Source organism: Equus caballus, chromosome 1, assembly GCF_041296265.1.
Source record: "Equus caballus isolate H_3958 breed thoroughbred chromosome 1, TB-T2T, whole genome shotgun sequence".
Taxonomy (NCBI): domain Eukaryota; kingdom Metazoa; phylum Chordata; class Mammalia; order Perissodactyla; family Equidae; genus Equus; species Equus caballus.
This window is the reverse complement of record NC_091684.1, coordinates 39,966,421-39,981,744: the sequence shown is the minus strand read 5'-3', so window position 1 is coordinate 39,981,744 and position 15,324 is coordinate 39,966,421. Positions and strand designations below refer to the sequence as shown.

General features: G+C 42.1%; 1 protein-coding gene across 21 annotated transcripts in view; it reads right to left on the bottom strand.

Annotated features, from left to right (window-relative positions):
* Nucleotides 1–15,324, bottom strand: part of LIPA (lipase A, lysosomal acid type) — a 194,384-nt gene that overhangs the window by 30,099 nt on the left and 148,961 nt on the right. For 11 of the 21 annotated variants that reach the window (XM_070224597.1, XM_070224554.1, XM_070224563.1 and 8 more), the window contains 4 exons: nucleotides 8,345–8,724; nucleotides 5,537–5,566; nucleotides 5,172–5,283; nucleotides 3,588–3,705 (listed from right to left, as the gene is read on the bottom strand). In XM_070224597.1, the coding sequence (XP_070080698.1) occupies nucleotides 3,588–3,705; nucleotides 5,172–5,276 (223 nt within the window). In that variant the 5' untranslated portion in view covers nucleotides 5,277–5,283; nucleotides 5,537–5,566; nucleotides 8,345–8,724. The remainder of the gene's footprint in view (nucleotides 1–3,587; nucleotides 3,706–5,171; nucleotides 5,284–5,536; nucleotides 5,567–8,344; nucleotides 8,725–15,324) is intronic. The other 10 variants (XM_070224627.1, XM_070224612.1, XM_070224634.1 and 7 more) reach the window with 2 other exon arrangements.

Below are 15,324 nucleotides of genomic sequence, written 5' to 3'. Positions count from 1 at the left end.
TCCAACTGAGGCTCTGCGTACAATCAGAGAGGACCACTGAGACAGGACTGAAAGATGCTCTCCATACAGCTTTAAACTCAGGTTCCACAAGCAATGTGGTACTGATAAACAAATAATGGAGGTGACATCAGCAAGATTCCAGGACAGGAGGTCCCCAGCCCTAGTCCTCTGACAGAAACATCAATTTAGCAACTATCCTCCGACAAGAATGCCTTTGTTAGAACCCCGGAACCCAGGAGTAAGGTTGCAGCACCACAGTCGAGCACAAAAACTGAGAAAAACTACATTAAAAAGGATGAGAGGAACGGTTTCACTTTATCCTTGATAAATGAATAATGTTTTAATGTATCTTGTGATGACCTGTAAATAGTACAGATGTAAGGCTTATTTTTGTGTGTATTAAAAGAATTAATTTCTTAAAAGATACACAGACTGAATTTTCATATTCCTGCTTTGAAGTTCTTTCTTTTTTCAATATATGGGAAGCCTCACAAATGGTAGTAGCTCAAGCCTCTCTCAGGTTCAGAGCTTGCTTCAGATGTCCAGTTAAATGGCAATGAGAGCCTAAGGTAGGGTGGCGCCTGGCAAAGCGAAGAAAGAGATGAACTGAAGCCATAGAACATGGGTAGCCTAGAGAGGACTTGATAGCTACTTGAGGATGAGAGTCAAGAATGATTCTGCAGGGGCTGGCCCCGTGGCCGAGTGGTTAAGTTCCCGCGCTCCGCTGCAGGCGGCCCAGTGTTTCGTTAGTTCGAATCCTGGGCGCGGACATGGCACTGCTCATCAGACCACGCTGAGGCAGCGTCCCACATGCCACAACTGGAAGAACCCACAACGAAGAATACACAACTATGTACTGGGGGGGCTTTGGGGAGAAAAAGGAAAAAGTAAAATCTTTAAAAAAAAAAAAAAAAAAAAGAATGATTCTGCAGTTTCTGGTCTAGGTCAACAGGGGGACCACAGTGTTATTAACAGAGGAGGAAGTCAGAAGAGGATTGTCACGGATGAGAACATGAACTCCATGGTGGGTGTGAAGGACCTAATGTATTCTTTTTGTCTATCTGGCTTAAACAAGTCAAAGTAACACCACTGACAACACTGCTCCTGAAAAGGAGCGAGGGACAGTGAAGAGCCTCAGTTCCACACTCCACCTTGGACCACAGAAAAGCAAACCGTCAGAGAAGCAACTCTGCAGTTCTGAGGAAAATGACAAATCCCCCTAGATAACAGAGTCATTTGTCACAGATTTCCTTTAAAATTCCCCTGAGTAGGTGTTACATACACATCACTGATTCCCTCCAGGGAGGCGTCTGCAGAACAGGGGAAGAAGCTGGAGACCCAGTGCCGTGGCCAGCTTTAGTTTAAAGTACTTCCAGTCTGCGTTCCCCATTTCGAAGACCAAGGGTGTCCACCACCCCAGCCTACACACCCCTACCAAAAAAAGAATACAGAATATAACCCGTAGAACCAGAGAGTGATGAACACTAAAGAGGAACTTGGAGATCATCCCAGCCAATGGACTATTTTCACAGATGAGGAATCCGAGGCCTACAGAGGAGAAAGCACACAAGTACTTGGGGGCAGACCTAGCACTGAGGTCGCCTAACTCTTCTTCCTACCACCTGGGAGCAAATCAAGACACATGCCCACTTTCCTCACATTCCAGGGCACAGCACCTTCAAGACCTGCAACAGTCGCGATACACATACGCAGGGTATGCGGCAATATTGGCTTTAACTGCTGTAAGGACAGAGAAGCCTGGAGGTGGATATAGAAAAAAGAGAGGGCGAGTTCTCCAAGCATGTTTTACTGACATTCCCTGCATTTTTCAATAATGACTCACATTACTAATTAGTCAGCTAACCACTTTTAAGAGAAATAATATCAATACATATTTTTCTTTATATGGGATCTGAAATCAGTATACAGGGTTTAATTTTTTAAAAAAAGGAAGGAAACCAAAATCATATGTTCACTCTGGAATAAAACATCTTTTGTGTGTTTTGAGCAGAGGAAAAAACAGAAGCCCTCACTGTAATTCTCTACTCATTTCGTAACACGCTCACACGAGGGAAGCTCCTTCATGATCTGTAAACCATAAAACATCAAGAGTCAGAAATTAAATTCCAAAAAGAGTACTGACTGTCTTGACCATTTAAGCATTATTAAAAGCTTTATTACTGCTAGGATTTATGGGAGAAAAAATAGATAAATCCAATTATATTAGAAAAAACAGATAACAATACAAAGCTCACATTAACATAGGGTTTTTAAGTTTTCTTTGAATAATAATCTGGGAAGGAATCGAGGCAAAGAAGGCCCTTCTGCTCACGTAAAATTTTAATTGAAGAAGAGACAGTTATCCAGTTACCTTAATCTCAATCTTAACTTCCCAAGGAAAATTTCTAGAAACAGAAAATGTTAAAGAATAAGCTATATCTGGAGAGATGATTGAAAAAGGGGATCAGATCCTTAGTGATATCTGTTTAACAATTTCAAGTAGTCTATCCAGAAATTCCTTAATCACATTGGAAATTGCAGTTTTGCTTTAGTTATAAGAGGGAGAGAAAAAATATATATATTTATTAAACATATTAAAATATATAAATATAAAAATATATATATTTTAAGCCAAAGCTATAAGAACTTTCATATATTCCTAGTGAGAGTAATTACCAGAACAAGACCACATGGAAAGCAATTTAATAACATCTATCAAAATCACAAACCCATATATCCTCTGACTCAAAAATTCTATTTCTGAAAATGCATTTTATAAATAAACTTGAATACATACAAATTATTTACAGCAGGAATATTTGTTAGCAGAAGACTAGAAATAGCCCAAATGCCCATTAATAGGACACTTGTTAAATAAATCATGATACAGCTATACAGGGGAGTACCATGTGTCTGTAGAAAGGAAGGATGAAGTGCTCTATGCATTGTATGAAAAGATCTCCAAAATATTAAGTAAAAATTCAAGGAACAAAAATATGTGTGTTATATGCTACCTTTTGTATTAAAAGGGGAGTATGGAAAACTAATAATCTATGTTTGTATTTGCTTCTAAACAGATATTTTTAGAGACAAATTAAAAATAAAGAGATTTTTGGAAGGATATATAAAAAACTGGGGAGGTGGAGAATGAGAAGGGAGGGAAGTATTTCATCATGTATCTTTTTATTCTCTTTGATTTTTCAACTATGTGACTGTATTACCTATTCAAAGAATTAAATAACTTTCAAACAGCAAAAGCTATTTAGTTAATGCTCAAAACATTTCATTAAGATGCTTCCTTATAACAAAGAAAGCACAGATTTTGGCATATCTTCAACCAAGTGTGACCTTAGAATCTTTAAGCAACATATGAAATTAAATGACTCTTGCCCTTACTTCTTTAAAAGAAGTATTTTTTATATGCCTTGCATAAATGTAACACTTTTAGTACTTTAGTCTAAAAATAATCCCGTTTCAATGTTTTCAAGTTAAATCTGAACTTGGTTATTGACATAAAAACTGGTCAAATTCCAGCAATGCAGTTACTTTTCAGAGCTTTCCTATGTCACCACAGAAAACAGCCATACCCTTGTCAGAATGGTTCTTCCTCCCGTGAGGGATTCGGTGAAGGCAAAGAATATATCCATCTTCTGTCTCGACCAGGTGTTCCTCACTAGGGAATCCCCAGTGAGAGATAATTTCACTCTGCAGAGCAAATGAGAAAGCAAAATGTCAATGACATTCTCCAGGTTTTATTTAAGAAATCAATCGTTATTTTAATTTTAGTCTGCTCAATCTAGTAGCCAACATGCCATCACAAAAGTCAATCTTCCACTTGTTTTACCCGCGTGTTCTACTCATAGGCATTTGGTTAAACCTTGGTTTCGCCGTTCTAGCATGTTCTACACCAAGTGTGTCTAATTTTACCACAGCTTTGGGCCTCTCTGTTTCCATCCTGGCTCCCAGGCACAAATAAACACTCATTTCTTTCTTTTCTAAACATGCCAGTTAATACTGTGATCTAGCACTTTCCTTGTTTTAAGAGGTGCCCTCTTGGGAAATAAAGCATAAAAAGTATTAATCTGTTTTTATCAGTGGACTAATAAAATTACACCAGAATGTCAAGGTAGAATTGAACAAGAAAAGATGAAATGATTTCGGTAATCATTTCACAATATATACATATATGAAATCATTATGTTGTACACCTAAAATTAATACAATGTTATATGTCAATTATATCTCAATAAAACTGGGGGTGGGGATGAAAAAATAGAGAATTATGATCAAGTCCACTACTCCATAAGGAAAGATCCATTGGGCAATGGGTAATCAAGAGCTCAGTGAGGTACAGATAACTCAATTATCCAGAAAATTTAATGTATATAAGTGCTCATTATCCTCTTTACCATAAATACTTGAAAGGATTTAAATTTATCATTCTTACAGGAAAAAAAATTAAAAGGAGGGACATAAAAGAAAAGATCTGAGGCAAAAAACAAAACTTAACCTCACAACCCTGGTATCAGGTCAGACTCTCTTGGGTCACTATGAATTTACCTTAGTCTCTAAGGCTGCCTAATTCTGCAGTTGGGTCAGTTCATCATCTATTTTAAAGTCACCATTTTCTTTAGTAATCTGTATTTCCCTGATATTTTATGCCTAAAAGAGGTATTTCCAGACTTTTTTTTACTTAAGATTAATAATGTTGAAATGTTTTAATTACTCAAGGGATTGTTTTTGCTTATTTGTTCCAGCAACTTTTTTCAGATACTTTGTTGCATTGAACTGTGCTCCCTGGATATTGTTAACCACTGTCCCCGTTCAATATATTATTAAAGCAGCACTCGGTATTAACGTTCTTGCAAAGTTTTGACACTTTCTATTGTTTTATTGTCTTGAAACTTAAAAATGAAATGAAGTTATAAAAATATCATTTATCTCATTAAGAAGTATATAGTTTTAACAGTAAGATGAGGTTTGTAAAATACATATCACCCAGTGGGAAAAGTCTAACAAATTGAATCTAAGATTCAGAGAACATGAAAAGCATAATGAGATATCAAGATAACAGAGTTTGTGGCTTCATGTAACCACATAACTGGATTGAAGAAAATCAGTCACATTTGTCACAGATGCATTTTAGAAGCAGATAACTTTGAGAAACTTACCACATTCATATTTGTCTCAGGATCCACAGGTGCCAGCTTCCCTCGAGATGCCTGGGAATGCAGGGTCCCAAGGACCAAACAGACCACCAACCGCAAATGGTGCATTTTCACTCTGTATAAAACAGTCTATTGTTATTTGTCCGAATTTTACTACAAAAAGTTATGTTGGTACATAACTTAACTCCAATATAAAGTCCTTAACCACGTTTAGGTCAAGTAAAAGTGAGGCAAACAGCAAACATGAAACAAATGACTCCAGCCACATCTGGATGCAAAAAACTGAGGAATTCTTTTTCATTAGGAAACCTTTCTACCCACCACCCCCAGTTAACATGTGACCCTTGGAGCCCAGCAAACCCACTCACCTCCTCACCACGAGGTTGGGCAAATTGTGTCTGGAGAAATAAGAAAAGAGAGGACTTAGAAGAGCATAGGCTAAGAAAAAGGGAGATCCACACAAAATTCCGGGCCTGTTAACCTCCCACCTTCTCTCCTCTAATTGTGACTTAAACATTTTTAACTTCAGCCAATATTAATTCTTGCCCCTCACTATCTACACATTCCATTCTTGCCCAAAATTACACATCAGGATTCAAATTTGTCACCCAAGGAAAAAAAAGTGAAATGACAGAACAGACAGCCTGCAAGAGAAACAGAGGGAAAGAAGACCACCCCTCTCTCCTTCTGAGACCCTCCAACCACCAACAAAGACCATCTAGTTTCTGGCAGTGATAGCATAAAATCACAGCATAGCAAAGACCTTGGGGATGGATGTTAAAGGCCAAGCGGAGTGAGTCTCCCAAGGATATTCCCATGGTTAGAGGCAAAGCTGGGACTACAGCCAAGACCTCCTGCGTTTTTTTAAATAAATACGATCACTTAAAAAGATGCACGGGTGTAAACCCACACACAGACTTATAGAAAAATGTTTAGAACAGCTTTGAGTATAATAGGCCAAGACTGGAAAAATCCAAATGCCCCAAATGGGTGAATGGATAATGATGAGCACTACTCAGCAATAAAAAGGAATGAACACACAATAACATGGATGAGTCTCAAAATAATTACAGTGAAAGAAGCCAGACCAAGAAAAAGAACAAACAGGTATGGTTCCAATTATATAAAACTGTAGAAAATGCAACCTAATCTGTACTGATAGAAAGCAGATCAATGGTCTGAGGAGATCAATGCCTGAGGAGAAAAGGTGTAGGAGGGAAGGATTACAAAGGGGTTTGCACAAGGAGTCTTCTGGGGGTGATGGATAGGTTCATTACATTGAATTTACTGATGGTTTCACAGCTGTATACATATGTCAGAACTTGTAAAGTTGTACATTTAAAATATGTGTTGTTATTGTATGTCAATACAATATTGTGCTTAAACTGAGTATTCCACAAATCTTAAAAAATTGGTTCTCAGAAGATCGCACAAGTGATCCTTTCTGCTGATGCAGCTCCTGCTGAAGCTGCAGCTACTCCTCCAGGCAGGGGTGAACCCCGAACTCCCACACGGGAGGGAATGTTATCTTGAATCTGCATTGGCACAGCAAGCCCACTGCCTTTACTCACAACAACTTTATTTATTTTATTCTTTTTTAAAGAGTGGCACCTGAGCTAACAACTGTTGCCAGACTTTTTTTTTCCTGCTTTTTCTCCCCAAGTCCCCCCAGTATATAGTTGTGCATTTTTAGTTGTTGGTCCTTCTAGTTGTGGCATGTGGGATGCCGCCTCAGCGAGGCATGACGAGCAGTGCCATGTCTGCGCCCAGGATCCAAACCAGGGAAACCCCGGGCCCCAGAAGCGAGCTCAAGAACTCAACCACTCTGCCACAGCCCGCCCACAACTTCATATTTCTTGGAGGTGACTGGGAACGGCTGTACAGTCCCAGGCTAGCTTTTATCATAAACACAACCTCCCAAAAGCTCATTATTACTAGGGAATAAGAAGTAGATTGAAAAGGAAAAATGAAAGGTTATAACCACAATTTAAAAACAATGAAGCATGTGGCAGTAGCTGCTTTTCATTGAGAGCCTAGCCTACAGAACCCGGACCAGCTGTCCACAATCGCCATGAGGGTATAACAGCTGAGGCTGCTCAACTGAAAATGTCACCCAATTAACTTTTCCTTCCAACACAACGTCAAGCAAGTGTCTCAACCTACTAGTCAAGTGACTCTCATAAGGAGGATTACTGAGAAGTTCAAATGGAGGAAAAGCCCCCTCCAGCCTGGATTCCCCATGCTTTTCTGGGCTCTCTGAGCAACTTTATCTCAATTCTTTCTATATTGTAACAATGCAGTTAAGTGTTTGTCTGCCGTCTTTTCACCCCAGCCCGAAGGCAGAGCAGGTGACTGACTCAACTTTGAACCCCAGGACCTATGCAAGTGCCACGCGCATATTAAATGGCTGGCGCAATATAGGTTTTGAAACATGGGTTAGCGGCAGTCCAACAGTTCAGTGGCTGAAGAAAAGAAAAGCTCCAAGGCAGCTTGTGATTTAGCTTTATAATAATTACAACAACAATTTCGGCTCACATTTAATCTCTTGCTATGCGCCTGACACCACAGGCAGCGCTTCGGACCTACTATGTTAATTACTCCTCCACCATCGCTATGCAGCACCATGAAATCCTTTCTTCAGGAAACTGAGGTTAAGTACTGGAAGCAAAGGGCCAACTGGTTAAAGAGTATCGCCAGGATTTTCAGCAGGACCGATGCCAAAGTCCGCTCCTGACCACGCCGTGGGCTAACAAGTTAGAGAGGTCGGGCAAGCTGCCTGCAGGAGCTAACGGGAGTAGAGGACGAGGAGGAAGGAAGGGAGCTGGGAATCAGGACTCCTGGCTGTCACCGCAGTCCGAGAGCTCTGGCAGCTTTCCTGAGCGGCGACTGCGCTGTCCAGGAAACCAGAGGGCGTCCGGGGAAGGGCGGGCAACTCCAGAGCCCCCGACTCCTGGGTCATTGGGAGATGCGTCAAGACACCGCCCGCAGAGGAGGCATCCGCAGGTGCTCCAGGCAAGACGTCGGGGGTCAAGCGCATCGGGTCCCTCCGACCTGCAGAGGCTCCGGGGCGACGGGTCTGCCCCCCAGGAGCGGAGCACGCCCTCCCCGTGCAGCCCGAGGAGGCAGGCCGGAGCTGCCGCCCCACCCCTGGCAGCGCCGCGGTCGCCGGCACTCACCTGGCGCCGTCCTCCCGCGCCGCTGTCCAGAGCCGCAGTGCCCGCGCGCTGGAGCGGGGGCGCGGGGAGGAGACCTGGAGGGGGCGGAGACGCCCGGACGGCGCCTCAGGCTGCTCGCAACGCCAGTCAGAGGAGCCGGCGCCGGGAAGTGCACGGAGACTCCGCCCCGCCGAGCACTTAGGCCTCTAAGCGGGCTTCGCGGAGCATGCGCCGTGGGAGGGCCGAGAGGCGCCCCGCCAGGCCGCAGCCGCCCGGCCGCGGGCAGATACCCAGCTCCATCTGCGCGCGCTGCGACCTGGTGTCCTAGCGGCTGCTCGCTGCTCTGCTCCAGGATCTCCTTGCAGGGCTGCACCCTCTGCGCCTAGCAGAGTACGTAGGCTCTGTTAATGAAAAGAAATTATATGCTCCATATAAAGCGCTTAGCATCGTGCCTGATGCAAAGTAATCTTTCTGTACATTTTACTTTTGTTACTAAAATGGCAAGCATCATTGAGACACTAGAGTTATAGCAGCCAACCAAACAAGGTCCCTGTCCTCCTGGTTACATTCCAGTGGCAAGAGACACACCATGAATAAATAACTATATAATAGAAAGTGCTGCGAAGAACAATAACACGGACTAAAGGGATAATGAAGGAGGATGCTATGTTATGTATAGATAATCAGAAAAGCACTCTCTGATGAAGCGACATCTGAACATAGACAGGAAGGTGACACAGCCATGTAGATACTAGAGAAAGAGCATTCTGGGGTGAGAGAATAGCACGTGCAAAGGCCCCAAGGCAAGAATATTCTAGTAAGAGCAAGGAGGTCAGTGTCACTGGGTGTCACTGGTCAGAATGTGCTTAGTGGAGAGTGATAGAACATGAAGTCCTAGAGGTAGTTGGGTGCCTTGGGGGCCAAGCGTAAAGACGTTATTCTTTCTTCAGATGAGAAGCCAGTGGAAGATTTTCAATAGAAAGGCAACATAATCTGGTTTACAATTTAGAAAGATCACTCTGCTAGAGTCAAGTGTGGAAGCAGTGTGACTCCTCAGAAGGCTGCAGCAATAATCCAAGCAAGAGTTCATGATGGCTTAGACCAGGGTGATGAGAGCATGGGAGGTGGAGAAAAACACTTGACTCTAGGTGTGTTCACAGTCGAGCCAATAGGATTTGCAGGTGGTTGGATACAGGTATGAGAGGGAGAGTGGTGTGAAGGATGGCACTAATGGGTTTAGTAAAGTGGGATGGCCATGAATTCAAATGGAGAAAGTACCAAGAAGAGCAACTTGGGAAGGAAATGAAGAGTTTGTTCCAGATGTGTTGATTTTGAGACCCTGTTAGAGAACTCTATCAGCTAAGGCCCCATCAGGAAACAGAACCTACTCTCAGTATTGCACACAGAGGCAATGGTTGCACAGTAGTGGAATTGCTTGGAAGCCAAACAGAGCTTAGGCAGGCCCCACAGAGATTAGCAACAGCAGGAAGGGCTGAGGCAGTATTGAGGGAACTTGCCACCAGGGACCAGAGGTTGTAGTGTTGAGCAGCAGCCTCTGCCAGAGACAGTGCCCAAGGCCAAAAGAGGGGAGCTAAAAATACTGTGGCTTTTCCTTCTTCCTGCCTTCTGATCTCCCACTAGGCCCTCCTGCGGGTCCAATGCAGCCTGAAGCTGGCTGACACAGAGGCCTAAGAAATGCAGCCTGCAGGGGTCAGGCCCCTCCACCCTCTGTAATACAAAGTAGAACAGAGGAAGGACAGAGGATGGATCTGGAGACAAAATGGCAAAGGTCAGCACTGGGATAGACAGGTCTCCTGTTCAAAGTCAAGTTCCAGGCTAGAGATAACTAGAGGCAGTATTGAAAGCCATGAGACTGGATGAGGTCTCCCACAGAGTAAGCATAAATAACAAAGACTGTACATAGAGATTCAGAAGATATGAAAGCTCAGAAGACAGTGAGGTTGGAGGAGAACTGAGTGTTGTACCTGACATCCAGTGAAGAAAAAAATTTCAAGAAAGAGGAAATGATTGGCCTGGGCAATGCCAATGACAGCTTGGGCAAGGTGAGCACTGAGAAATGAGCATCAGATTTAGCAACATTTCTATGTATCAGACATTGTGCTGAGCCCTCTACATAGCATGTCTCATTCAATCCTCAAAACTACCTCCATCTCCCCATTTTACAGGTGAAGAAATGGAGGCTTAGAAAGGTGAAATGTATTGCCCCAAATCATAAAGGTAGCAAGAGATGTGGCCCAAAATCTAACCCAGGCAAATTAAATACAGTTTGTCATCTATGAATGAATGAATAAATGAAAATACAATCAAGAAGTTCCTTCACCCAGCTAAGGGAGGGTTTTCCCCGCTTCCCGCTTTGGGCTATTGTAATCCACAATGTCTGGCGAATGACCCATACTTTCACTATAAGAGAAAGCTTTATAGAAGACAGGAGGTACAAGGTGTTTGGGATGGGCTGTTTATAAGCCAGATTGGGAGATTGAAGACTGAAACAAAACAAGCAATTCTGCTTCCAGCTGAGATGAAGTAACAATGACCAGATTTACTCTCCCACCTTAAACAACTAGAAAAATAAAGTATGAAACAATGGCTTCAGGCATTGAGCAACAGACGGTAAAGGAAAGTGATCCCTGAGAAAAAGAACACAAATGAAGTGAGCCCTCAATTGCCCCAAATTTCCAGGCTGCAGTTCAGGGAGAGGGGAACCTAGGCAAAATCCAGTGGTTTCTCTGAATGAAGGAGACAGATGAGAATTCAGGAAGACTAAAGTAGTAGAGTTTGCAGGGCAGAGTACTGGAGTGGAGAGGGCTGCAGAGAGAGAAAGAGAGAGAGAGAACACGAGGGCGAGCTCTGGATATCTGCAACGGGTTTTCCTCAAGTCTTGGGCTGAGTACTAATTGGAGCTTGCATGTGAAGAAACTGCACTAGACCAGGGAAAGAACCACCTGAAAGAAACAAATGGGAAAATCCCCCAAGTTCACACAGGACTGGGAATAGTTCAGGTTACACCTGGCCAGAGTGGGAAAGCCTTGTAAAACACAAGGCACTAGGTAGAAGATTCATAAGAATATTACATCAGTATTAGAGCAAAATTAGCCCTGGAGTAGGGCTGCTTAAAAATAAGAGTCCTGAAACAGACCCCAGTTGACTGTCACCAGAATGCCAAAACAATTCTGTGGGGAAAGAATAGTCTTTGTAACAAAGGGTGCTGGAACAATTGGATAGCTAAATGCAAAACAGTGAACTTTCACCCTTCCCTCACATCTCATAGAAAAATTAACTCAAAGTGGACCATAAACATAAATTTGAGAAGTAAAACTATAGAATTTCCAGGTAAAAAAAAGAAGAGAAAATCTTGAGTTTGCCAAAAGTTTCTTAAATACGACATAAAAAGCACAACCCACGAAAGAAAAGAAGATCAACAAATTGGACTTCTTCAAAAGAAAAACAACTGTCTTTAAAAAGACACTTTATAACCACGATGAGATATCGCTTCCTATCCACTAGGCTGACTATAATCAAAAAGACAGATAACAACAAGTGTTGGTGAGGATGTGGAGAAACCAGGAGCCTCATATTCTGCTGGTGGGAATGTAAACTGGTGCAGCTGCTGGGGAAAACAGTCCACGGTTCCTCCAACGGCTAAACATACAGTTTCCAAATGACGCAGCAATCTCACTCCTACATATACACCCAAGAGAAATGAAAATTTGTGTCTATAGAAACACTCGTACACAAATGTTCATAGGAGCATCATTCATAATGTCCCAAAAGTGGAAACAACCCAATGTCCACCAACTGATAAATAAAATGTGATATATCCATGAAATGGAATGTTAATTCATAACAAAAAAATGGAGTATTGATATATGCTACAACGTGGATGAACCTTGAAAACATGCTAAGTGAAAAAAAACGGTCACCCAAAAAAATCCATTTACATGAAATGTCCAGAATAGGCAAAGCTATATATAGAGAAACTAGATTAGTGGTGGCCTAGGGATGGTGGGGGTGGGGGTGATGGAGAGAATGTAGGTTGACAGCTAAAGGGTATGGGGTGTCTTTTGCAGTGATGACAGTGTTCTAAAATTAATTGTGATGATGGTTGCACAATTCTGTGAATAAACTGAAAGCCATTTAATTATACACTTTAAATGGGAGAATTGTATGGTATGTGAATTAAATCTCAATAGAGCTCTTTTTGAAAACTGTATAAAAATAAGGTGCGCTCCTTACAATTTAATAGGGCTAAAAACCCAATCAAAAATGGGCAAAAGATTTGGACATGTCATGAAAGTAGATATATAGATGACAAATAGACACATGAAAATATGCTCACCATCATTAGTCATCAGGGTAATGCAAATTAAAGCCACAGTGAGATACCACTATTCTACCCACCAGAATGGCTAAAATTAAGAAGTGTTGATAAGGCTGTGAAGTAGCTGGAAATCTCTCACATTGCTGGGGGGAATGTAAAATGGAACAACCACTTTATAAAACAGTTTGAAAGGTTCTTAAAAGGTTATATATATGCCTACCATATCACCCAGCTATTCTACTCCTAAGCATTTATCCAAGAGAAATGAAAAGTCGTTGTATACAAATGATCATAGCAGTGTTATTTGTAATAGGCAAAAAAATTTTTTAAAAAAAGGAAACAATACGTATGGTCATCAACAGGTAAATGGATAAACAAATTGTGGTATATCCATACAGTAGAATATTACTCAGCAATAAAAAATAATGAACTATTGATGCACACAGCAACATGCATGATTCTTAAAATAATTATGTTGAGATAAAGAAGACAAAAAGAGTACATACTGTATGATTTCACTTATAGAAAATTCTAGAAAATGTAAATTAACCCACATTGACAGAAAAAGATTAGTGGTTGCTTGGGGAGGGAATTACTTTTGGGGAAGAGAGGAGGTTGGATTACAAAGGGGCATGAGGAAACTTTTGGAGGGAATGGATATCTTTATTGTCTTGATTGTGGTGATGATTTCATGGCAATACACATATGTCAAAACTCATTGATATGTACACTTTAAATATGTGCAGTTTACTTTTCATCAATTATACCTCAATAAACCGGTTTAAAAATACTAATAGCTACCATTTATTTAGCCCTTGCTATGTGCGAGATACAATCCTAAATAGTTCATGTTCATTATCTTGTTGAATCATTAACCACCCAACAGAATTATTTTTCGTTTCTGCAGATGAGGATATAGAGTCAAAGTCCTGAAGATAGCATTCAAACTCAAATAGCCTGATGCCTAAGACCCAGTTCTTATTCACTACCTGAGAATGGCAAACCATTTCCGTTCATCACTTCTTTGTTGAGCGCCAGGCACTCTTCTGGGTGTTGGGGATTCAGAACTGAACAACACCTGCCTCCTGTCCTCAGAGTATAGCTCAAGAGGCAGGGAGTTGGGGAACTGGAGCCACAAAACAGGAAGGCCCAGCTCTCCTGGCCTTTGGACGGACTGTCATAGGCTGAGCTGTCTTCAGCCATTAAAACTGAATGTTGTCTCACCCTTCATTGCCAGTTGGTGGCAGCAGTTCACCCAAGAAAACTTGGGTTCTGTGTTTAGGCTTCACACAGGGAGGTCCTGTCCCATTTTGGCAATCAGGGCCTCAGGGTCTCATAGGGCTTTCGCCCTATTTTTCCCATCCCCATCCATCCCACCCCCCTTACCTCTACACACATTTCAATGCTTAAGATTCTCAGGGACTCCATCTCTATGTGCTCAATAAATTCCCCAACGGAGGCAATTTAAAGTTACCTAGTTTTGTTCTGTTTCCTTTGGAAGCTCTGATAAATGGCCTATTGGCATGCAGTTGAAACTACCAGGTAAAATAGATTTGAGGGTGAGGGGAAGGAGCAGCCACAGTGAGAATCCACAGAGTTCAGGAATCCTGGACACTCTGGGCTTTGACCTGAGAAGGTGAGCAAGGGCTGCTTCTTCCTTTCCCTAATCCGGGCTTCCCAGTTAGTTCCATCACAAAAAGTGAATGGTGGCCAGCAGTGGCACATCTCAGCACCAGAAGAATTTCTAGAATTTCTAGAAATTATTCCCAGCACTAATTGCCTTTGATTGCCATTAGCAATGTCTGTGGACACCTACTCAAGTCCAAGCCCTGAGCTGAGGACACAGAAATAACTAAGTCCAAGCCTTGAGTGCCCTCCCACATGACTGTGAGTAACTGGGCATGTTGCCTAATCCAGAGGTCATGTGCAGAAGCCCTCAGATGTATTTCATTTGCCAACACTGCTGGACCCTCAGAGTGTTCTAGAAATCTGAATTAGTGGCCATTAATTAAAAATCAGAAAAGCTCACATAAAAATCCATAATTCTGTCTTCTCTTGAAAAACGTAAAGGAACACTGGGACCCTGGGCCCTCCTTCCCTCATGACAACAATGTAGCAGATGAGTAGCATCTGCTGTGTTGAGTACAACTAGGCATGTGCCTTCCAAGTGCTACATGGCACCACTCTTCTGCTTCACTCTAGGAGGATATCTGTCTGCTTCTACAGGCGCCTGGACTAGTGGTGTCTAGACTCAGGCAGGGCGTACAACAGTTCTCCATAGTCTGCCCTTGCTTATGTCTCCAGTCCCATTTCTGGTCACACATCCCCTCAGACCCTAAATTCCAGCCAGTCTCTAAGAGGTCACCTCTTCTATGGGTTGTGTCTTCTACTTGGAGTGCCTTCATCCACCCCATACCCCTGCCCCACAACATGCCAGCTTGGTGAACATCTAGTCGTCTTTGAAGACTCAGTTCAAACAATACCTTCACAATGAAAACTGCTTCTCCATTTCATATGCCCCTTATCTCACCCCCAGATATATTGACTCCAGATGGGCTGGTCAAAAACAAATTGTTAAAACAAAACACTAGTCAAAAACAATATTTCCAGTAACTGAATGTTTTTAACGCATTAGTAAGTTGGTGAGCACCATGCAGATTTT